Here is a 24540-nt window from a genome sequence, read left to right as displayed (position 1 = left end):
TACAAGCTCCTAATTTTGCCCCAGGAGCCTTCCTCCTCTGCTGGTAGAGTCTGCCTCTAAGTAAAGAGGCTGCTTTCCTTTGTTTATTGCCAGATAATCCACATCAGCTCAACTTGATTAAGACCTAGCCAAGGATGGACTGTGGTCAAAACCTGTCACCTTCCAGGGCTACAATAGCCATGGCCAAGCAGGCCATGACCGAGACAGGTCTCTAGTGGGAAGCCTCAGTGCTCTGGTCTATCACTGTCACCAACAGTCAAATGACTCAGGCAAGAAAGTTGGTAGGGGCAATGTTAATGGGTTGATGAGAGTCAAGATGGTTCTGAAGCACTGAGGGGCTGGGTAGAATTAGCAATATACAGCTGAGTATGATGACACACACACACACACACACACACACACACACACACTCATGCATACACCCAAGCATGCTCACACACATGCACATACACACACATACATGCTTGCACACATGCACACACACTTGCACACCTGTAATCCTAGCACTAGAATCTGAAGCAGGAGGATCAGGAGTTGGAGATCAGCCTGTGTCACTGAGGGAGACCCTGTCTGCCTCCAAATACCAACGAAATGGTCAAGCTACACCACCATCCATCAGACCAATTGCCAAAGTCTTCTTCACTGACAGATTGACCAGGAATAAAGTACAGAAGACAGAAGGAAGCAGACTTATCTCTCTAGAGCAATGAATGGTTCTCCACTAAGGGGACACCCTCACTCTCCCAAATATGTTGGGTGTTCTTATTACCCTAATGCTTAGGGAGCAGGGGAGGCAGTCATCAGAAAGGTAAGGTAGTCAGGGCCCATGATGCTCACTGCATATAGGTCAAGTGCCACCCCCTCAGGAAACACTGGCACAGAAGGAAGAGGTTGGTTTCTCAGAGCCTAGCGAGGCAGTGTCAGTGTGCTGTATGAGAAGGCCTTGCTATGCTCTGAAATACTCCTGACCACAGCAGGCAAACATAGTTGGGCCACCCTGGCCAGGCAGAGCACTTGGCCTTGATGCATGCTTGAGGTCCTCTCTGGTTCTGACAGTTATTCCGATTAAGAGGCCAAGGTTGACACTGAGTTCCGTCACTGCCTGGACCGTGCAGTCCAGAACTGACTACAGGATGTTCTGGGCTGCAAGTCTCTTGGCCAGGCAGGATAATGAGAGCTGAGCCGACTGCAGAGGCCCCAGTCATTAGCGAGGACCCACAAGGGGAGTGCAGACAGCATGACGGGCCCTGTTGTTGCAGGGTCAGCCCACAGAATACTCAGAGCATCAGCTCAGCAAGGCGCCTGGGAGATAATTAACAGGGAACTGCCAGTCTCACCACGTGCTTTTCTGAGGCTGGTGTAGGGCAGCCTGGCCAGTTCCTAGGTGCTTGCCAGCTCCTAGCAAGCCTGTTCCTGCCTAGGACCTAGGATTTTGGCAGACCTGGCTCAGTTTCACTTGCTCCGGTACGGTGGGTGTGGCCTGGTTCTGTTCCACACTGAGGTGGGGCCCTAGAATGTACTGAGACCTGAGAGTGCCTAAATGCTTGCTCTGGATAGAGGGATTCTTAATGTTCTATTAGAAGCATCTGAAGGACAAGGTGGCCGGTGAGACAAAAACGGTCTTCTCATCCCTGCCTGGTGGGAAGAAGCAAGCCATCTAGGAGGATTTAAAGGCCCCTCAGAGGCCCTGCCCCCAAGTATTATACCACAGGAGGTTTCTAAGACCCCAGGTACACAGAAGACAGAGATGCTCAGTGCCTGCCCTGGTAACCCATCCCTGAAGGCACCAGGAGTTTGTTTACCTGTGCGACAGAGTGGGTTTCATGGAGCTCATGGAGTTGAGGGGGGGCTGCATGGGGAGTTTCCCAGGGGGGTCGTTCTGGCGGCTCTTCTGATGTCGAAGCAGCAGCAGGCGGCCAAGTTCTTCACACCAGGAGGACAGCAGGGCTGCAAGGAAAGACAGATGGTCAGCGGACACACTCGAGCCCACTCTGCATCCTTCCCAGACATGGTGTTTATGAGGCCAGTTTTGCTCCTGGGAAACTTTCTAAGGCTTCTTGGGAGGCCTCAGTGTTTTAAACTATAAAATGGAGACTAATGCTCTTGAAGGAGAAATCAGAATCATTTGTGCCATGAGTCCAATACAAGGGCCAGCTGGAATGGCCACCAGGTTAAGAGACACCTACGAACAGTCCAGACCACGAAGAGGATATAGAGATGGAGTCAACGGTGATCTGGGGGAAAAGGCCAACAGAGACCTTAGATCAGGGTGTGACCCAGGCACCACTGTGCCCCCACAATGGGGATCTTCTAGGAGATCCCATTACCCAATACTCAGAACATTTTTGCTACCTGGGTTCTCATCATGGATGTGTTAGAAACTGTAATGTGCAGACATAACTTAGAGCTTTTTGGAGTTGCTGAGGACCCAGGAACACTGATGGACTCTGAAGCCCCCAGCTAGAACTCTCCTTTTGAGTACACGTTAGACACACACACACACGCACGCGCACACACACGCACCGCACACACATGCACATACACACTCATTAGACTCAAATGCTTGGAAGGATGAAAGGTTTCACTAGCAGAGGATAGCAGTGTGTGTGTGTGTGTGTATGTGTGTGTGTGTGTGTATTATATTGTGTGTGTGTATGTGTATGTGTATATTGTGTGTGTATATGTGTGTGTATGTGTGTATATTGTGTGTGTATACTGTGTGTATATTGTGTGTGTATATGTGTGTGTATGTGTGTGTGTGTGTATATTGTGTGTGTGTGTGTGTGTGTGTGTGTGTGTGTGTTTGTACTAGAGATGGCCAAGGCAGCATGTCCAAGGGACTCTGCTACAAGTCTACAGTGAACCCATGCTGTGGAAAGAATTATCCTCTCTTCATCCCAGTGTAGCCACTAGGGACTAAAATTTCCTCAAGGTTCTTTCAGGATACAGCCAAGTTTAGGGAGGGGACATGGTAAGGCTGGGTTTGTCACCACATCCCCTGTAAGTCTCAGACTGTTTGGAGATAGAGGGGTGTGGACTTTTGTCCAGTAGCTCACGCACGGGAAGTCACTCAGTACTCAAAGCCAAAGAGTGATGAGATAGAGATGGTGTCCCTGCTCTGTAAGAAACCCTACAGATGACAAAATGCCTTCAGAAGTTCAAACCCCTGTTGACCTTTATCTCTTGACTCCTCCCACTTAGTCAGCACTGCCAACACTGGAGGGATATGCCCAAACATAATTTAACCAGGAGTGCTGGGTATTTTCAACTGCCGGGTCCTGTCCACGTCCTCCCTCTCTCGAGACCTGAACCCACAGCTCCAATGGGAGTCACTGGGGCCGTCAGGTGCTTGTTCATCTTGCCAGTGCACAAAAGCGCCTGACTAAGGACGGAAGTGGGACTGTAGCCCTCAAGAGAGCAGCCGTGTCTCCCCTAGAGGCAGTGGATATGCTGATGTAGCTTGTCCTTTTCTGTGAGTGTGAGGACAGTGAGTACAAGCACAGGACCCTGCCCCTGACAGGCATCTGCTGGGGAGCCAATGAGGCTCCTGATGGGTGCCCAGCACACACCAGACATGTCAAGAGGGGAAGCTGGGGTTGGGGCACAGGTATGTTTTCAGATTGCTCCATTCTGTCTCTGGGCCCTGGTTAGGCTTCTTGCACAGGGGACCAAGCATCTAGAAGCTCATTTGCATGCCAAGCATGAGGCTCACACACAGGGCTGTAGCTTGAGAAGGCTTGAGGCCAGCACGAAGGATGGATGCAGATGAGCTGCTTGCTATATGCCTCGCTATCTTAGCCCTGCTCCTCTGGGTACCAGCCAGGCCACTGTGGGATTTAGGGCTTTCCTTGGTTACCAGAGGCTGCCCTAAGGGTAAAGGGCAGGCTTGTCCACTGTCCCAAGTGGATTGGCCTCTGGAAAGATAGCAAAGGTGTAGGACTGGCAGTGGAAACTCGAAGGCAGCTGGTGGGATGTGTGTTAGCTATGTCTTCACATGCCTGGAAGGCCACCATCCTGTGACCAGGAGGGAAAGAGGTGCAATACAGAGAACCCCACTTTCCCTACCTTGGCTAAGAGCCTGGCGAGCACAGAGCCCCCTCACAATGAACAGGAGCAATGCGAATGCTTCTGAGGCCTTGAACGGCAGAGGCTATGTGGAGACAAACACCACATGGAAATTTGCTGCCAGAAACAGAATATGGGTCTGTTGAGAGACAGAAGCCCATGGGGCTTGAATGATTCAGCCGGGTGGGACCAAGCACACTTTGATCTGGAAGGCCTATCTGCTTCCCGAAGATCAGTCTTGTCTGCTTGTCTCTGCACTGTGTCCCAGCTGCTGAACCTGTCCCAGGATGGGCAACAGAGACAGTTCTGGTCCTAACTTGTACCTCTCTCTGTGGTAGATAGGTCAGAAGTGCTCTACCCACTGTCTAGACAGCCAACACTGCTGGCCCTTGTCTTAGCTCAAGACAAGTCTCACTCCCAGGTGGACTTCAGCTAGGAGCAGTGTCCACAGAGGCCCGTGGTCTAAGACCTGGCACTCAGAGGCACAATCCCAGTGGCACCCACTGCTTCTTCTTCTCCTGACAGGCCCATGGCAGGGTCTGACTGTCCCGAGGGCAGCACACATCAAGCTGTGAACCTGTCTTTTGTATACAGTGCCTGGAGAACAGTCCTTAGCAGTCTCTTCCTTATGCCCACCTGGGGCAGGCTTTGCACAATGTCCAAACACTGGGAAGGGTAACCCTAGGAGTCTGGCCTCTCAGTCTGGAGCAAGCCAGTTTCCCCACTAGCTCATCAGAACATTCCACCAGGTGTCCTAGCTAATGTCACCATGAAGCAGTGGGGCCCACTTTGGACCCCAGCTGCCTACTCAGAGACTCAACCTAGGTTTCAAACTATTTTCAAACTTCTCAACATGACATACAAACACACACAACCCAACACTTCTACATGATGAGGACGGCAAGACGGCTCAAGGGTTGATGACTCGAGTTCCATCCCTGAGACCCACATGTTGGAAGGAGAACAGACTCCTGTGTATTGTCCTCTGACCTCATGTGTGCCGTGTCTCTTACACACACACACACACACACACGATATACAAACAAATAAATGTTAATTAAAATAAAGATCTATTGGCCATTTGGGGACAGCGTGTCACTACGTGGCTTGGATGACTCAGTACTCACTATGTAGATCAGGCTGGCCTTGAACTCAAGGCTGCCTCTATCTACTGCTGGGATTAAAGGCCTATGCCACCATGTGTATGACTCTCCACAAACATAAACTAACATTTTGTTACTAGGCTCCACTCCTAACCATTGTCGCCTTAGGGGCCAAAGCATCTGATCGCCCACCTACATTAATTTGACAAACAGCTGCTGAACACCGACTGAGTGTGGGGCTTCCTGCACTAGGTCAGACCCCTGTATGAGCCAGCAAGCTGGACGTAACTCAGGGCTCACTCCTCTGACAGTAGGGGTCAGCTGTATTCAGGGCAAGGAGAAAGAACAATCAGATCAAAACAGTTCCACCTGACTTCTATGTGACCGTTAGCTAAACGGTCACATGTTCTCTCTAAAGCTTTATCTGCCGAGGAGTATAACCCTAATGTCTGCTCCTCAGGATCACTATGACGTTTCAATGACACAGACACTAATAAAGTGCTTGACAGTAGCTGGTAGGGAGAGGGGTCCGCATTGTGGTCCCAGCAACTTGGCACTCACCGTGTGATCAGTGGGAGTCGCTGAGGAGCCGGACCACCATGGTGTGTGCCACCTAAGCAAGGCCACAGGGCAGGTGTTGGGGGGTGGGGGTTGAGTCACCACTCTGAAGTACAAGAAGACTGAAGGCCCACGGTGTGCTAAACAGATGATTAGCATCAGCCTCCATAGTTGAGAGTGACAATAAGGAAGGCTCTGAGGCCTTGCTGTGTCTGTCCACTTCTGATCTGGAGCCTAGTGCAGAGCCAGTGTCCTGGGTGGTTATGAGCCCCAGACACTCATGGGAGACGTGTGGGTGGACGGGGGCCTTGGCGCAGATGAGGAAGCCATCTGCTCACCCAATACAGGTTCTGCATTCAGCCCTGTTCCTCCCTTCTTCCCTGAGCTGCCAAGGGGCAGAGAAAGGACAGCCGGTGTCCTACTGCGAGACAGGAAGTGAAGGGCAGTTGTGCCTCTTCAGCTGTTGGTCCAGAAGAAAGATAGTTTTGCTCCCCTGAGTTTCTGAGGGCACAGAGTGTAGAGTTCCTCTACACCAGTAGTACTGGGGAGAGTAAGGAGGGCATGGCCATGACTACTGAAAATGAAAGCACACAGGAAAGACACACGGGTTGGTGACTGGGTTCCAGGAAGTGGGTCTGAGAGGACATGGGAGAGCCAGGTTCCCCACATCTTCCTCTTCAAGGTCTTTCTAGCAACCATTCTCGCAAGCAGGCACCATCACAATGTCCTTTAGGGCAAAGAGGGAGGTGAGGGTAGAGGCAAGATGAACTGGAATGCTGAGCCCTAGGCACTGAGCTCATGGCTGACCCCAGGCGTGTCTTCCCTGGGGGCAGGGACAGGCCCCATATCTGCTTCTGTATCTGTACCTCCCAGCAGAGATCAGAGAGGAGGCAGAAGGAAGAAGCAGCAAGGTTCTAATTTGGGGAACCGTCTGGACACCTGGCATGGTTTGGACTTCAGAGACCAGCTTTTGGGAGCCTACGATGATAGGATCCAGTTGGGGTCTAGGATAACAGGCTGGGTCTCGGCATCCAAGATAGCGAGCACACAGGGGCACGGGAGAGGTTGCTCCTCACCAGGCTGGGCTGGACTTGAGCTTGAGATGAAGCAAGAAGCCAGAGGCAGCCAGATCTCAGGGAAAGCCAGGCCGGGAGGTTTAGATACCAGGCCTGGGCTGTTCAGTGCTTTAAGATCCGGGAACTGGGAAGAACCAGATGCAGGGGAGGAGCCTGAGAAGCATTCTGGAGGTGATCAGAGAGCCGTAGGTGAAAGCTTTAGCCAACAGGCTGCCACCAGGGAATGCAGAGTGAGAAAAGGGTACTCTGAGGAGCACATTTCCACGGCTAGGAGGAAGCTGAGGAAAGAGGAGTGTACGTGTGTGGGAGGGGCAGTGGGGATATGAGGGGTGGCTTCTGAGATCCAGGGCACCCAGGAAGGACTCTGAAATAGCCAGGAAGAGGCCTGCAAGACACAAGGGACTCTTTCACACATCCTAGGAAGGAAAGAATGCAAGGAAGGGTCATTCCTCCAATAAATAGCTCAGTCGCACATTTTAGGTTCACGTGGGACAATGACACAGCAGCGGAATGAGCTAGGCACTTCCTGGTGAGTCAGAAAGCCCACACCAACATGTCCGCTCCAGTCCCAGGAGCACACACACCTAGCTGTCTCAGGAACATGTACCACCATGGTGTGTCGATCGTCTCGGCAGCCTGTTGTCCTACACCTTGCCTATCTAAGCTCCGAAATGAATTAGAACATGGCCACCCATCATGTGTCTGTCACCAACCCACCCTGCTTTGGGTAGTCAGGATAAGCTGAATGGAAGCGAATGGGGCCATGAGTCAGGCTATCGAGGGGTTAGACATGAGACTGGAGGGGCCCCCTTCCACAGTCCCACACTCGGCGTAGCATTTAGTAAGAACTACGCAGCCACCACATGACTAACAGGTTGCAGTGAGGCACAGACAGAAATAGCTCAAGTACATGAGAGGACGGGAGACGGTCAGTCATCAAGCACTCTGTCTGAAAGCCAGGCTGCAGTGCAAGGGCCCTGAACGCAAGCCAATCTCCACAGCACTGTCACCAGATAAAACCTATCACGGAGTCGACTGACACATTTCATGCCATGCACAGCTACAGGCTAGTGAGAATTTATAAATGTAAGCTGCTTACAGAAACAACAGCGTAGGTGACTTGAGGACAACTGCCACCTTCATGTCATCTGCTCATGTGCTGGCACCAGTGCTTACGGTGTCTGTGCATCCACTATGGGGTACCCACAAGAGTACCTCTTATCCTTCTAGGTGGGGCCAGGTCACACTTTCACCTTCTCCTCTTTCAAACACAAAGTCCTGGCCCCAGTGGCGGGCAGCAGGGAATCTCTGGCTTGGGCTGGATACTCTAGAACTCACCAGGGAGACACAGGCCTGGGCTCATCCCTTCATTCTGTGTGTAAAATAGTGAGATAGCAAGAATTCCTCTTGTTTACAGACCTGGCCTGAGAACCCCCAAGGCAATAGACCAGGCTTAACTTTGGAAGCCCCCATGAGAAGCATCAGGTTTCCTCTCTCCTGAGGTCAACATTAAACAAGTTCAAATACAGGCAGGTGGAGTATCCTGCAGGATAAACTGACTGGTTTTCCTGCTGTCCTCCTCTGTAGATGATCCTCCTTCCGACGCTGAGACGCCTGACAAACAGAAAACGAACTTGCTCCCTTGTGGGTCTGTCCTTCCCAGACTCTAGGAGAATCGCACAAATGTACATAAATGCTAAAAGTTGCCCACTTGGCACCTTTATGCTTGGTGTTCCCTGGGGTGGAGATGTTACCTCTGGCACCCAACATGGCCACATTCAGTGTTTCTCCACGGGGCTGACCTCGTAGACCCACATTTCACCTTGACATCCTACCTACTCCTGCCTCTCAGCTCCTGTGCCCAAAGTACCAGGGGCCAGCCTGGCGAGGCTCACCTTCTGTAGGAGCACTAAGCAAAGGGCTTGGGACCAATGCTACAGCAGCCCTCTTCACACAGACCAGCTCTGAAATGTTCTCGACATTAACTGTGCCCTGAAGTGCGGTGGGAGGGTGACAGGAAGGGCTCTGCTCCCATTAAGAGTCAGGCAGTTGGACTTGCATTCCGAAGAACAGAAATGGCTACAGAATTGTCACGTTGCTTACTAGCCGTGGGACTGACAGGCTGTTTCCTGCCGGCCTCTGGAGGCCTCTTCTGCAGGGTGCCCCAGCAATGGAGAAATGGCCCCACTCTCTGCGTCAGGAGGAACCCACAAAGGAAGCACGTGACCACGAGAGCAGATTCTAGTTTTGGGCTGAGTGGGTAGCTCTGAGTCACTGACCTGGTAAAGCAGCTGTAGGTTCTACAGGCACATCTGTCTACAGGAAGGGTGGCCGGCCATTCTGACCCTACTCACCCTGCTGCAATGGTGGATGGAGAAGATCAGCCCAGGGACACGAGAGCAGAGACAGTTCTCCTCCCCCCTTTCCCAGCTACTTGGAACCCTCAGCTTTACTCTCTGCCTCCCATACCTCAAGGGCTGCCCCAGGACTATACTGTATTAGAGGAAGAAGCGGGGGTAGTTGGTAGATTCAAAAGATCACACCACAGGACACTGGCTCTGCCACTGGTACACAGGACTTCCCTTTTATGTCCCTTGTCTGGGACGTCAGACCTGTCACTAGGAGACACTGATGTACCATCCCAGTTTCTCAAATGAGCTGAACTGTGTGGCCACAAGTAGCCTTTGTTCCTTTCTAAGTCCAGGAGGGCATGTGGGTAGGTGGGAAGTACCCTGCAGCCTTAACGACAGGGGTCAGGACTTTTTGGTGGTCTCAGGGAGCTGAACTTTGGTGGTGCCAACAACATCCCCTGGTTTTCTGTGGAGGAAGCTCTCCTGAGGAATTGCCACACTTTTGCCCGGCCTCCTTCAGTAAGGTGTTGGCCTGGGTTTCTACAGCTTCTGGTTTTCCTGGGTCATTCTCACCTTCTGTTCCCTGCTCTGCCATCCCTGTCACTGTGTGGGGTGAGAGGCAAGACAGCAGAAGCTGCCTGCTGACACGCTGGCTGGGAACCCTTCCATTCACCCCACCCCCCTACCCACCATTCTTCTAGAAGCTTAGGTCTGGTGTACAGCCTGCCTGGGACTTACACAAGTTCCCTGACAGCTCCTCAGGCTGGGAAGGTGTGGGCTTAAAGGATCCAGTGGAGAGACCTAGCCTGGAGTAGCTTCAGGATACTCCTCCCGCCCCCACCCCTGCCTCCAGAACACTCCCTCTTCCCAAGGGCTCTATGGGTGACAGAAGCTGGAGTCTCAAGGCGTGTGAACACGCCCTGGGAACTGAACTCTCGGGAACCTTGGAGCCTGCAAGGCTGATTCCCAAACTGGTTTGGCCGTTCCCTGCCTTGCGGAGGCTGTCCAGGCTGAGCAAGAGGGAGCGCAAGAAGATTCCAGAAGAGCTGAGCCTCTGGGGGCCTCAGAAGAACCCAGTCTGAAAGTTCCCTTCATTTCCCATTACCACCCGGCTAGTGTGGAAAATTCAGGCTCGAACGCTAAGACTCCAAAGCAAAGTCAAGAGTGTATGTTCATCAGGAAGATGATGTCCTACCCTTAAGATGGTCTCATCTCTACAAAGTGTCCTCTCGAAGTACTGTGGACCCGAGGATGAGCTTGGGCTCTGAGCCAGCAAGCTGCTGCGGCTGGCTCAGAGGAGCTGGCGGGGAGCCAGTTCCGGAGACTTCCCTCTTGAAGTAGTGGCTCACTGGTCCTCCCACAGATCCTCCCCTGGGGCTGACAGCTCTAGCTCCCATCCAGGAGAAGTCAGGAGCCTGACTCAGGCCACTGCTTACTGTGTGGCAGGTCGTGACCTTTGTCTCCTTAGGCTTTAGGGATGGACGCCTGCTGACTAGGGATTACAGAGCAATACAGGAGACCAGCAAGGGGACCAGTGAGAAGACTGTGGGTGACAGTGGTTGGTGCCAAGCCTAAAAACTTGAGTTCAAATCCCAGGACCCAAGTGGTGGGAGGAGAGAAATAGTTCCCACAAGCTGTCTTTTGATCTCCACACACCACACACACACACACACACACACACACACACACACACACACACACACATACATGTAAGAAAATAAAACACAAATGACAACGGGCCTTTAGTCCCAACACTCAGGAGGCAGTGGCAGAGGCAGGCCAATTTCTCTGCGTTTGAGGCCAGCCTGGTCTGCGTAGAAACCTTATCTCAAAAACAAAACAATAACAATAATGCAAGTGCTGGGGGTGGTAGCTCAGCGACAGAAAGTTTGCCTAAAGTGCTTGAGGTTCTGGGTTCAATCCCTACTACCACAACAAACAGCCACAGAAGCAAAGTATGCAGCACTGGGAGGTGGGGGAGGGGGGAAGGGAGGGGAGTCGGGGGGGGGGTAAGAGGGAGAGGAAGGGGGTAGGGGTTATGGGGTAGGGCATAGGGGATAGGGCGTAGAGGGGAGAGGGAAGGGGGTTAGGGGGTAAGGAGTAGGGAGCAGGGAGGTAACTATAGTCTTCCTTTTAGAGCTTTGGGCCTATGCCCATGATAGCCTTCACTCCACATCCTGGGAAGACATAGATTCTATGAGGGCAGAGCTCTCAAGGACACACTGGTGTTCCTAAGGGGCTATTTGAGGACTCCTCACCTGCCCCCCTCCAACTCCTTCTTGCCCTGAGGAGCACCTGAAAAGGCCAAGGGTAGCCCAGAGGTGGCAATGAGGTAGTAAAAGGGATGCAGTCAGATGGCCTGGGAGACCAGGATGCTCTCGCATTGGCCTGGGTCTCTGAGGTGAGCAGAGAGCCCCCCTTACCCCACTTTGTTGTGCCTGGAGCTGCAGCGGGCACAGCCAGCCTCATCCATTTTCCTTCCTGCATACACTCTCTCCTACAGGCTAAAACACCAGTACCCTCTGTTTGACCTCAGGGAATTGGGGGGCCAAGGAAGTCTATGGGAACTTCTTTGTCCCTGGGAAATGTCAGGGAGACTCATGGTCTGGCTCCTCCAGGTAAGAGAAAAGAGCGAGCCCCACTTCTTCCTCAGAACCCCCAACTCTCAACACACTGGGAGCAGGTGACGGCAGATCACACGTTTATGTGTAGAGTAGCCCAGCTGTACACTGGGTGTCCAATCCTAGGGGAGACAGCAGCTTGTGACCTCTCCCGGGCCCCTCAAATGACAGGGCTCATGACACCATCATAGAGGCTCACTGGGGTGACCAAGTCTTGGGGAGATGATTGCCCCACAACAAACTTGTATCAACAAGGGAACAATCCAGTCAGTTCCCAAAACTCAAGGGGCATGGGGTATGGTGACAGGTGTAGGCAGCACGCAGAGTAACCCACACCCTTCACTACCGGGTTTGGGCACACTCAGGGAGCACCTGCTGGCCAGACTCTGTCCTACCCTGCCCTGTCTTTAGGCCTCTGATCTCTCACCTCACCCACCATTTCCCCAATTCAACAGATGCTTAACCAGTTACATTTTCAGAATTTCAGGATCCTGATGCAAAATGCAGGCAGGGCCTCCTCTCTCCAACTCCAGGCTATGGAGTTAGCTGCAGTCTCTCTGGGACAGAGGGGTGCTTTTCTTTAGGAGATCTCCTAGCCCAGGGTCTCCAAACATGGCAAGCAGGGGTGGTTAGAGGTTCCTTCCTGCCTGGTCTTCAAGTGGGTTCTCCATGCAGAACTATGTGGCTGTGGCTGTCTTTCTACTCAACAAACGAGAGTACAGTTTCATTTCTCTGCCTGTTCTGACTGGCTATTCTGTGCCTCTTCCGAAAAAGCCTGATGATACTGGATGGGGAAGTGCCTGTGTCTGGCTGTGACCACCTCTTCTCTGGGCACCCATCAGGGCTGGTAAGTAAATAGTCTGTTGCAGGAAAACACCAGATTGACCTCTTTATGGAACTGGATTCGTTTTTCTAAACCACAAGGGTTCCCTTTTACACTCTAGAGAAAGATTCCAGAACAGGTTCTAGAATGCCAGCTACCAGTTCAGTCACAGACACTCTTGGTTTTACACAGATACCGCCTGAAGCAATTCCTAGAGACTCTGTATGGCACACCCGAGAGGGTAGCAAAGTCAGAGATTTTTTTTTTTTGTTGTTGTTGTTATTTTACTTTATAACTTGATATAATTCTTATGGGCTTCTTGTATGTAACACTTGGTATGTCCCGGACAGAAGTCGCAGGGCAAGACTGAACCACCTGGATTTCCCGGCCACACATTCTTCTTGTCCATCCTTAGAATCATCTGGAAGGCTGGTTACAAGACGAGTACTAGATCTCCAGTCCCTGTGGGGTCTTTGATGCAGCAGGAGACAGCTGAAGAATCTGCATTTCCATCAGGTTATGATGATGATGTCGCTCCCCGTTGGTTTCACTCCGAGAAGCACTGTCAGGCCTGGCAGCGTGAGCTGCTCTCTCAAGGACTTCCGGGATAGATTTGAGAGGCTCTCTCCTTTCTCCCTTCCACTGACATGTTCAGGAGCTCTCAGGACCAGCTCTGTGAGCTGGCAAATGGCCTCTCGGGTTGCTGCTGACCTCCCCTTACTTTTACACCGAGGGCTGGAGACGGGAGTATGTGGAGCCCTGGTTATGTCAGATTTTGGAGCAAGGCCCAGGTGGGAGATGCACTTGCCTCACCTGCAGGTGACCTGTCTGTTTGCACAGGTGTCGCAGAGGCGTGATGGAGGAGCTATAGGTGGAGAACTTGGTTCAGGTCAGGCCATATTCCAGTGGCTCTGTCTCAGTAGTCTGGTTGACGTTTCTGTATTTGGGAACTTGGGTCTATCTCCAGAAGCTCCCAGTGCCACCATCAACAGCTGGTGGATTGGCTGAGTGGAGCTGAGCACTCTGCGTCTTGTGGCCATAGGGCTGAGTCAGCTGTGGTACCTCAGGAGCTGGGGCCCCAGGTAAGGCAGGACTTGATGGGGGAGGGAGGGCAGGCACACGGCAGACAGCAGCCTGGGCCATCTGCTGTGCAGTCAGTCCCAGCTCCTGGTTTCTCTCAAGAGCCTCTGGAGGAGCGACTGTCATTCGTTGAGGCCTCTGCAGCGTTCAATCACCACATAGCACTCCACGCAAGCCTCCCTCCACCCCTCCAGCTTCTGCTCGCTCTCTCTGTAGGAAACAGCTTTTGCCTTCTGCCTCTGATGGAGGCCATGAAAATTAACGGAGCTTGAGGCGAAAGCACTGTGGCAGGAGGGGCTGGGGCTGGCTGGCCAGCTGGCCAGACTGAATGGGCACCAGCAGGGTAAGCTTGAGGCCTGAGGGGCTTGCCTGGACAGACGACTGGCAACCCAACAAGGCCACAGGGTCACGGATGGTGGTCAGCAGGCTGGAGCCAGTCTAGTCATCCTTGGGGAGCCAAGCTTCACAGTTTGGACTCTCCTAAGATCCGGGGCTAAGGGAGAATCTGAGGATGAGAACAGTTTCTTTCTCTGACCTTAAAAAAGCCAGCTCATACAAGCATTGTGTCCTCAGAAGGTCAGCTGCATATGCTAGACAAATCAGGACATCCCTTTTCTTCACCGTCCTGACAGTGCTGGGAACCGGTGATAACTATGTCTAGCCTTCTGGCCCCGAGAGACACCGAGGGACTTGCCAAAGGACAAACAGCAAATGGCAGGGGGTTCTATCCTCTTTGAAGGAGAAAAATGACTTATGTACAAAGTACACAGATACATCTCTTTACAGAGCAGCCATTCACACAGGCAGGAAGAAGGGGGAGCTGGCTCCAGACCCACAGTTCTCCCTATACCTGATCCATCTCCCTGTTTTTTCTGAAGAGGCCATGCACGCATACAATTAGAGCAGTGGAAACAAGACTCATTCATCTCTCCTCACCCCCACTCCCAGTTCCTCACATCAGGGCCACAGACGCCGGAGGCTTTTTTGTTTCTTGCAGGGTTTTTCTATCATAGATTCACAGCAAAGCTTTTCAACCTCCCCCAGACACGCGTTTCGGGGTTCTTCTTCATGAGCTTGACCTCTGCAGCCAGGGCCAGCCACAGGGCTCGTGGCTTGCTGGCTTTGCTTCACTGCTTTGCTGAGGTCTGGTTACCTGCTACTTACAAAATCTTCTTAGCTGACTCTCCAGTCCCCACCTGAACAATGTGGTCTAGTATGCCAAGGTTTCTCTGTGGCTACCACCATTACGCTTGCAGTGACTGGGTGGCACACACTACTGGATATGGATCCCTTATCAAGCATGAGGATCTCAGGCTGAATTCACCATCAGTTCCCAGAGGACAGGACTCTCTCTGCTATGATCTATACCCTGCCTCTTTCACAGACCTACCCTTGAGTCTCCAGCTGTAATCCTTCCCTCACACTCGTGTATAGATGGTGTGAGCATGGGTGTGTGCAGGCACACGCACACGCACACGTACATGCACACTCACACACACACATACACACACACGCTACAGTGTCTGGATGGTGAGACAGGAAGACTCCATCATCTGAGGGCTACAGAAGACTCTCAGGGAAGGTTGCCTGCACTAATAGAAATCTGATGTTTGTCATACAGCATGGAGAAAAACAAGCACCAAAATGTCCCATTAGGAAAGTAAATAGGAAGCTCACTGTGGTGGTGAATGCCTTTAGCCTCAGCACTGGGGAGGCAGAGGCAGGGGGATCTCTGGGAGTTCTAAAACAATTTGGTTTATGTAGTGAGTTCCAGGACAGCTAGCACTATAACAAAGAGAGGAAAGAAAGAAAGGAAGGAGAGAGGGAGGGAGGGAGTGAGGGAGGGAGGGAATGAATGAAAAGGCCAGTTGGCTGAAGTAAAGGGGTGTCTTGAGACTGAAGAGAGAAGACCAGGATGAAGAGCCTGACTCCCCAAGACTGTCCAACAACTCAGACTTCTGAGAAGAGTCACAAGTAGACACCATGTCAACTACTCATGGCCTCCTCTTCAGCCTCCATGATAACCCAAGACAGAAAGAGCCCAGGCCTCACTTCCCTGCTCCACAGAGACATAACCAAGCAAGAGGAAACAAACTGAAGAGCTCAGGAGTCTGGTGGGGCTTCAGGACGTTTGACTCGACAGGGCAACGGCATTTAACGAAGCTCACATCATCCATCTTTGGGCCCAGCCACTTAGGTACCGGGCATTTGATTAAACTAATATGGGCGGCAGGGCGCTTCCTACCCTCGCCTACAAATTAGACCATCACACACGATCCGATTACCTTGACTGCCACATTTATCTTGAGAGAGGGGCCATCCATCACTCCTCAGCGGCTGACTCTACCCGCCCCACACTAATTCCATCAGGAGGAGAGTCAAGTTTGTCCCAGCATTGCATCAGGTGGTGTCTGTCGACTCATCCGACATTGGTTCAACACCTCAACTCACATTACCCAGGAAGAAAATGCAGGCTCTGCCTTCAGCGAGCCCACAGAAGCGTCAAGGCAGGGGAAGGGTCCACACTGGTCAAAAAGCAGAGTGCATCTGGCATACCTGCCTGTGTCCCAGCTTACCTCCCTTTTGGAACAGGCACTCTTACTCGGGTCATTATAACCAATGAGGTGGGATACTTTCCTACTTAAATCCAAGCCGTGGTTCAGAGGATGGCACAAGCCATATCATGGTGGAGGTGGAATCCTGGTCTGGCTCTCTGGCTTTGAGCCCTGTCTTCTCACCGACTGGACCCCTGGCACTCCAGGAGAAAGTCAGCAGGACTGGAAGCTATGTGCACTGTGCAGAGACCACATAGCCAGCCTTCCAATGCTAGAGGGACGCTGGTGGTGATTGCTTCTCTCTGCCCCGAGCCTGCTGGAGCCGGGGAGGCCATCATGTTTAGCTGTACCAGGTACAGATGGGACTCCATCCTGAGGCTTAGCAAAAATTCATGGAGGACATGCTGCCTCTGGCTTCCCATCCACTAGTGAACCCAGCTCTGATATCTGGTGGGTAGGTGGGGGCTCAAAGCAGCTTTGGTTAACAAGGACCTGAGTGCTCTTGGGAAGTCTAGGCCCAACTCTGACCCTCAGGCTGCCCCTGAAGAAAGCCGCTATTCCTTCACAATACTGGAGAAGGACGTAAAAGAGCAAGCGTTTTTTTCACTACTGAGAACTGTCTGAGGTCATTCACAGGTCAGGCACCAGGCAAAGATCACTGTCTGCCCTCAGGCCTGGAAGGATGGCAACTAGGGGCAAGCTGTAGAATGTCTGTCTGATGACCTCAATCCCCACAGATGGACCGCATTATCAGGGCCAACCCACCTCATCTGGCAGCTTTTGGAATCAAACACCAGGGCACAAGTTACGCTTGAACCCTCCTGTGAAGATTGGGCAAGACGCATTGAGCAGTTACTGCCAGGGTGGATTTGGCAGAACCTGAGTCTACCAATCACAGGCAGACTGTTCTTGGTTCCTAGGAATTTATATGCAATCTGATAACTGAGAGAGAGAGAGAGAGAGAGAGAGAGAGAGAGAGAGAGAGAGAGAGGCGCTCTGACTGACTTAGACCTTAAAGGCATCCTGTTGTCAGAGACTTCTCACAAACACACTGGAAAGGAGCAGGTTTGGACTACTGAAGCTGCTTGCAAGCCATGTTAGATGCCCAGGATAGCTGCCCTAGACAGGGTACGGGAAGGGCCTGATAGAGTCCACTACTGGGCTAGGAGAAAGAGAAGGAAGGAGGTGGGGCAGTTCAGAAGAGCCTAGGCAGAGAAGCTGACCCGGAAGAGCTATAGGTGAAAAGGATATTGGGAGGAAGGGTCACAAGTGAGTAGGCTCCCAGATCGCTCCCTCTCATAAAGTTTACCTCTTTTATACTGCCCCAGTTTCAAGGAGTACTTAGCCACTCATACATTAGTATAAATAAACAAGTTTACAACAAATTGTGCTGACACAGGCAAGGCACAGTATTTGAAGAGGAGAAAACTGAGTGTAGAAAAAAAATGTCAGGTAGCTCTTGCTATGTACCCTTAATTTCCAAAAAGGCACCAGGGAGCACCCCAGTGGAGACCCTCTGCTACTAGGACCACCAGGATTCTCACACCCCTCCCCAAAATGCCAACACTCCTTTGTTGCCACTTAAACCAATTTGGGGGTAATTCTGCTGGCAATTGTCTTCCGATTTACAACACGGCTCTGTGATTGCATCTAGGCTGATGGTCCAGGCCATAATTGTATGGTAATCACTTCTGTTTATGATCAATGCGGAAATCACTATTGTTTTCCAGCAGGCTTGTTAAATCCAAGAAGTGCAGGGGTGGGGGAGGGAGGGTTTATGTCTGAGCCCAGGGAAGATGAAATTAAGTGGTGCGGCCCAATGTTGGGGGGAAGGTGGTTCAAAGACACCCTTGTTTCAGAAGCACAGGCATCAATCAGTGGGCAGAACGCAGGAAGGCAACAGAAGAACAAGCTGAGAGAGACACAGGTGCCCCTGCTGAGTAGTGTGAGAACTGGTCTGGAACTCAGATCCACAGAGTTGCCCAGAGGGACGCCATAGTCATACAGTAAGAGGTGAGGATGAGGACCGACTGGGAATGCTCTTTGGTACATCCACCTTCATGCCTGAATTTATGAGCCCTACAGAGGGGCAAGGGCAATGCAGATGCCGGGGAGCAGGTGGGCTACTGGCTGCCCTAAGCTTGGAGCCTGGGCCTTTCCTATCCTCGGTTTGCTCTGAGATCGCCTACCTGCTGTCTGAAACAAGGTGGCAGATGGCACCTGGGGGCCCAGGTGGCAGGAACAGGGCAGTGTTGTGAGCTGAGCTGCTGTTTGAGGGGGATGAGGGGAGCTGCCCACCTGGTGGGTAGAAACCTGAGCCTCCCAGAGGCTACAGGGAATGGCCCTGGGCTGGGTTGGGGAGGAGCAATACCTTCCAAGGCCATGGCAGACACCTTGAGGCACAGAAGGATGGAGCCAGCCAGGCTGGAGGCCAACAGACCTGCAGGGCACGAGCAGGCACCAGCTGTCCTGTACAGCTCAGGCAAACCTGGATATTGCAGATTGAGGTTGGCTGCAAGGCAGATGGGTGTATAAATGCACATCCTTCCTTCCAGGCAAGAGTGGGTGAGACCATGGATCTCTGGACTGAACGTTGGGGTAGGGGTACACACTAGGTTCCAAAGCCCTAAGGGCAACACTCCTGGCCTCTGTTATGTCTTCTCTGAGGAGGCTTTCTTATCCACTAGACCCCATGGCACCAACTGACATCATTCTGACTACCCCCAGACCTGGCTCTAGCTCAGGTTAGCTTTGGGTAACTGTCACAAGCTGCTTCCCCTTGGCTCAGCAGTGAACTGCTCGTAAGTTTCTAGATGGAAAGAAGTGTGCTTACATTAGCTGCCTTACCAATGGCAGCCTGGGCTGAAGGCCATTCACCTCATTCTGTGGTTTTCCTCACAGCCCAGTACTAGTCTTCTGTGTCCTCTGCTGTCATAATAAAGGCAGCCTGGGCCTTGAGATCATGGGCAATAATTTCAGTTTGTGTATGTAGTGTTCGGGATCAAACTTGAGCATATTGGTCATGAATGAGCACTCTACCAGTGAGCCACATCCCAGCTTTTATTTACTGTTTCTTAAATTTATTGCAAGCAACTATTTCAGGCCATTCTTGAACAGAGAGGGCTGCCCCAGAGCCCCTCTCTTTGGGTTCAGATCCTGAATTTGACCCCGCTTAGTCCTCCTCCAGCTACTCTGTCTATTCTGTACCACCATGGGCCTGGTGTGTATGTGTGCGTGTGTGTGCGTGTGTGTGTGCGTGTGTGTGTGTGTGTGTGTGTGTGCACACGCGCGCACGCGCAGGCCAGGGCATCCATATGGGTCATAATGGATAGAGTGTCATGAGTATCACCTTTTGGGGCCATGGTGTCATTCTCCCCTGAATACATGGGCTCCTAACCAAGTCCCATACTCCAGTAGGCATTCTGTTGCCTGAATTTCCAGTTCTATGGGGCACTATCAGGGAAGAGGAGCTAGAGCATGCAAGGGTCTCTAGCTTTCACTCTTGCTGACAGCCCACACTCCCTGGTTCCACACGCTCCATTAGCTCATGACAATACCTCCTTTTCTGGGGAGAGAGGGCGGCATGGACAGGAAAGTCCCTTCTGGACTCTGAAGAGCTCTAGCAACATCTACTATGTCAGCTTTTCACTGAAGCTTTGGAGGTAGCCAGTGACCTCTGACCTCAACCTGCAGTCAGGAGCTTGAGTCAGTTTTAAGGTAAGGTCACATGGGTGTTGTTCCTCCTTGTGTGTCCTGGGGTAAGAAGACTCAAGGTGAAATGGCGAATTATAGTAGAGAGACCCTTCCACCTGATTGTGATACCTAGGTGATTGTGACCCGAAGGACTGCACTTTGAGGGCTCAGAGACCAGCTTTTTCAGGGTCCTTTAATTCTGGTGCTAAGCAGGAAGAGGAACTGACAAGCCCTCTCTGTTGGATGCTCAGGTGCTCCACTAAGGAAATGAGGAAGGGTAACTGTGATGGCATGCACAGAATCTTCCTATTTCTGGAGATGACAGAAATGACTGTGGGTTCCAGGGAGAAGCCACAGGATTCCCTTTCCTCAGGCCTGAGAGGAGCATATGCAGTTAGATTTCCAAGGATGAGGGAGGCTACCTCAGCCTTTCTTTTTGTTGAAATCACCCTAGCTTGCTAGGCTCCTTGCTCCTGTCCTGAGGGCTACCTCTGGAAACAGGGCCCTTAGAAATACTCTACTGGAATGCATTTCTGTGGGCATGGCTCCAGGTTTGCTAGCACAGGGAAAGGGTTAGCTCATCCTTCTACCACGCACGGTATCTACTGACAACCACAGGAATATCACCCCAGAGCCTCATCTATGATTCAACGTGGAAATGTCATTTACTGGTGTATATGGACACACACATGGTCCAACACACACACCAGAAACCCATGTAATATTAGAGCAACTTGTCCATCTCTCCTCTAGCACGCATCTTCTGCATCAGGCCTATCCCCTTCACCTCCAGATACGAGTTCTGCTCTGCACATCAGAAGCCTTCCAGTCCCACTCGGGGACTTAAAACTCCCATGAGGGCAGAGGCCCCACCCAGAACCTGTTCTTTGTTCATCCACACATTCAAAAACATACTTGCTTGCAGTTCAACTGCCCAGATGCTGAGCACACAAACTTGGATGAGCTACAGTTACAAACTTGGAATACATTGTTGCTGCACAAACCGGGGGAGTACTGAGCAGTAGCAACAGGCAGGTGGAGGGCATATGTATCAGAATGAGCATGACAGAAAGGTCAGGCATCCAGGGTCCCCAGTAGAGTGTTTGGAGACACACTCTGGGCAGGTATGGCTGAGAGCATGGTGCACTACTGACATTTACAAGCTCCAGGTTGTCTGAGTGGGGAACAGCAAAGTTTCAGTTAACAGGACCCAGGACCAGGGAAGCTAGTCTGAGCCGGCCTTTAATAGGGGCTGGGTTTCAAATAGGGAAGAGTCCATGGGGGCACTCCTGAAGGTGGGAGATCCCACAACCTGGGAAGAAAACCCAGAGGTCCAGGGGTGCCCACCAGACAAGAGAAATTTACCTAGGTCATTGAAGACCTTTCTGGAGAGAGCCCAGGACAAAAAGCTGAGAGAATTACCAGGCCCCGATCAACCTGGCCCCGGTGAGACTTGATTCTAGGTCAGATGCGTGGGCTGGAGGAACCTGGTAATGGTGTTTCTTTTGTACCCTAGTCTGCTTGCTGCTCACTGGGCCTTTGGGTGGCAGCAGGACCGGGAGAGAGAGAGAGAGAGAGAGAGAGAGAGAGAGAGAGAGAGAGAGAGAGAGAGAGACAGAGAGAGAGAGAGAGACAGAGAGAGACAGAGAGAGACAGAGACAGAGACAGAGACAGAGAGATATCCTATGCTGGGTCCACAAGGGAGTAAAGTGGAAGGGCCCTTGGTCCTTCCTACATGCTGACGATGTCTGGGAGCCTCTTCTGTTCCCAGTAACCTCCCTAGTCACTAGAGACCATGACTCTGTGTGGCCCAGTTGGTTGGGCCCAGTTGATGTGTTGGGTGCTGACTTCTGCTGGGGCATTCCTGGGACTGTCTGGAAACACTGGAGGATGGTGGTTGGTAAAAAACAAAAGCAAAATAAAACAAAAAAACAAACACCCACCCCCCTCCAACTGTCCTCAACTCCCTGTAGAGAAACCACAAACCTTTCTCCTGTAAGCACTGGGGGGAGTCCTGAGCTCATGGCAACGGGCCTGGTGAACCCCAGGGCAAGCAAGGCACCCAGGTGTCTCAGGTTCAATGGAAGGCGGGAATTCTGTATGGCTACTAGTCCATGGTGGTGATAAGCAAAGCAACAGTCTCAGAGGAGGAAAACGGAGAGAGGGTACGTGGCTAGGCAGTGAGTCTAGTACCTGGGTAAGAGGCCTCCTCCTGTGGAGAACAGAGAGTGGTATACCTCTAGAAGGAGAGGTTTTATAAAGGTACAGAGACTTGTCACAGAGATAGAAGAGTTAATGGTTCATCAGGACTGACTGGGTTCCCACTGAAAAGCCCATCCTCTTTAGGGATACAGGGTAATCTTGGCATAGCTCAGCTCTCAGACCCTCTGCGTAGGTAACCAGGGGCTTCCAGACTTTGATGGGACACAGATAGATCCCAGAAGGGAATCTCATGTGAAAGATGCCCGAGGGCCTTAGGAACCCCCATGCAGACTCCCGCCCAGCTCCAGCCTCAGGAAGGAAATGAAAGCAGCTGCCAGCACTTGGGTGCTTCCTCCACAGCTGGGGCCTGAGCTGGGGCTTCCCATCCAGTCACCAGTGTCAGTCAGCCCTGCGGCTTTACACCAGGCCAGAAGGCAACAAGAACACCATCACCCCCTCCCCCCAAACACACACACCATTTCGGACTCTCCAGCTACGGTGGCCATTCAGAAGGAAGGGAAGGGCGGCGCGTCTACAGGGCACAGCCAAGATTCTGCTCACAGTGCACAATGGGAAACTGAGACCCAGAGAAGGCTGTAGGCAAGGAGGGTCAAGAGAGAACCCCATCTCTCAGGCTTGGGAGCAGTTACTTTTGGAACTACCGGAGAGATAGGAGTCAAGCTGTCATTTACTGGGCAACTACTATGTCCCAGACACAGAGTTAAACGCTCTACAGCCCTGTGATCTACTGCAGCCTGCCAGGCAGGCAGCACAGATGTTTTATCGATCAGGAAACAAGCTTGAATTAAGTGACTTACCCAAAGTCACCCAGGGAACTACAGATGTGGGTTTCATAATTACTTTCCAACACGGCTTGCGAATACCCTGGGTGACCCTGTTTTAGGAGGCTTACGTGAGGCAGGGTGGTGGTGGTGATGGTGGCGGGGGCAGGCAGGCAGGTTCTATCTTGTGAGTCTGAGGCCCCCCTACAGATCCTACCCTCCACAGACCTCATAAGACATCTTCAAGAGCCCTCGGTGACTTTTAGGCACCACACTGCCCAACAGAACTTCCTTTCTTTCTGGGCTGTTGCTACACACCATTCAATACGGTATCCATCAATAACTTCAAATGGTGGGACTGAGGAGCCGAAAACCCCAAAAGTTCTCATTTTAACTAATACATCTAAACAGCTACATGCTCTGGGCTATGTTGGTTCATGCTTGAGGGCAGCCTGAGCTACATAGTGAGACTGCCTCAAAAAACAATCCCTAAATTAAAAACACAAAACACAACCAAATAGGCGGGGTCGTGTGACAGACCTTGAAAGGTGGGGACCCCAAGAAAGGGCCGACTCCTTAAGCTGTGTACCACAGTGGCATCCTGGCACCCTAAGCTTAGGACAAGAACCTGTGTAAATGCACCTGTATGCTCTGTACAGAGTGATTCTACTAACTTTTTGTTTGTTTTGGACAGGGTCTCTGTAACCTAGGTTGGTATCAAACTCATGGCAATCCCCCTGCCTTCGCAGGATTTCAGGCCTCTCACTTACTCCGTAGATGACCATTTCTGTCATCACCAGCCTGTCTCCTGGGCTGCTCATGTAACACAATAATGAGGCACCCAGTATTGACATCCCTCATATATAACCTCTCTGCCCTCCCAGTCAAGCAAGGTGACACCTGTGGGTATGTGATCCCAAGCTGGCATGTCTAACCTTTTGACACTGTGACATAACACTGTCATTACAAAGCACACACTTGAAAACTGTATAGTTGAATTACACACACACACACACACACACACACACACACACACACACACACACAAATTGCAAAAAAATATCTCTTAATGTTTTAAGCAGGTACAATTTTTTTGTTGGGCTTGTGTTCATTCTGCTGTTGTCTTCCGCATCCTGTGCCCATGCTGATGTGTGCTGGGGACCAGAGGTAGCTTCCTGGGTGGTGGCATTTGAGCTGGGCCTAGACCCAGCAGAACTGAGAGATGAAAGCAGGTTCCAACTCTGGTCTGATCTTTGTCTAGTATAGAAGGTGTGAAGAGCTACTTTGTATCGGTGGATCTGATCCTTTATTTACTGTGCCAATTACCAATAAAAAGAAGGCAAAGTGCAGTCTGCTTAGCTTGTGAGCAGAGGCCATAGGCTCAACCTCCAGCACTGCAAAGAGAAGGAAGGAAGGAACAAAGAAAGGAAGGGAGGTTTGGAGGGAGGGAAGGAAGGAGGGAGGGAGGGAAGGAAGGAGGGAGGGAGGGAAGGAATAAGGAAGGAATTAAAGGAGGAAGGGAAAGAGGGAGGAGAAAGGAAGGAAGATGGGGGAAGGAAGGGGGGAAAAGAAGGAAGGGAAGGAAGGAGAAGAGAAAGAATAACAGGCAGGCTCTGGGGGCTGCTGCTTCT

The 24540-nt window shown here is 51.7% G+C and overlaps 1 protein-coding gene across 20 annotated transcripts in view; it reads right to left on the bottom strand.

The window, feature by feature from the left end:
* Zmiz1 (zinc finger, MIZ-type containing 1) overlaps positions 1-24540 on the bottom strand; it is a 205277-nt gene that overhangs the window by 29482 nt on the left and 151255 nt on the right. For all 20 annotated transcript variants that reach the window (NM_001108393.1, XM_087588553.1, XM_087588559.1 and 17 more), the window contains one exon: positions 1803-1947. In NM_001108393.1, coding sequence (NP_001101863.1) covers positions 1803-1947 — 145 coding nt within the window. The remainder of the gene's footprint in view (positions 1-1802; positions 1948-24540) is intronic.

This window comes from Rattus norvegicus, chromosome 16 (genome assembly GCF_021556685.1).
Source record: "Rattus norvegicus strain SHRSP/BbbUtx chromosome 16, alternate assembly SHRSP_T2T, whole genome shotgun sequence".
Taxonomy (NCBI): Eukaryota; Metazoa; Chordata; class Mammalia; order Rodentia; family Muridae; genus Rattus; species Rattus norvegicus.
Note: the sequence above shows the minus strand (reverse complement) of the source record. Positions and strands in the feature narration are given on the sequence as shown.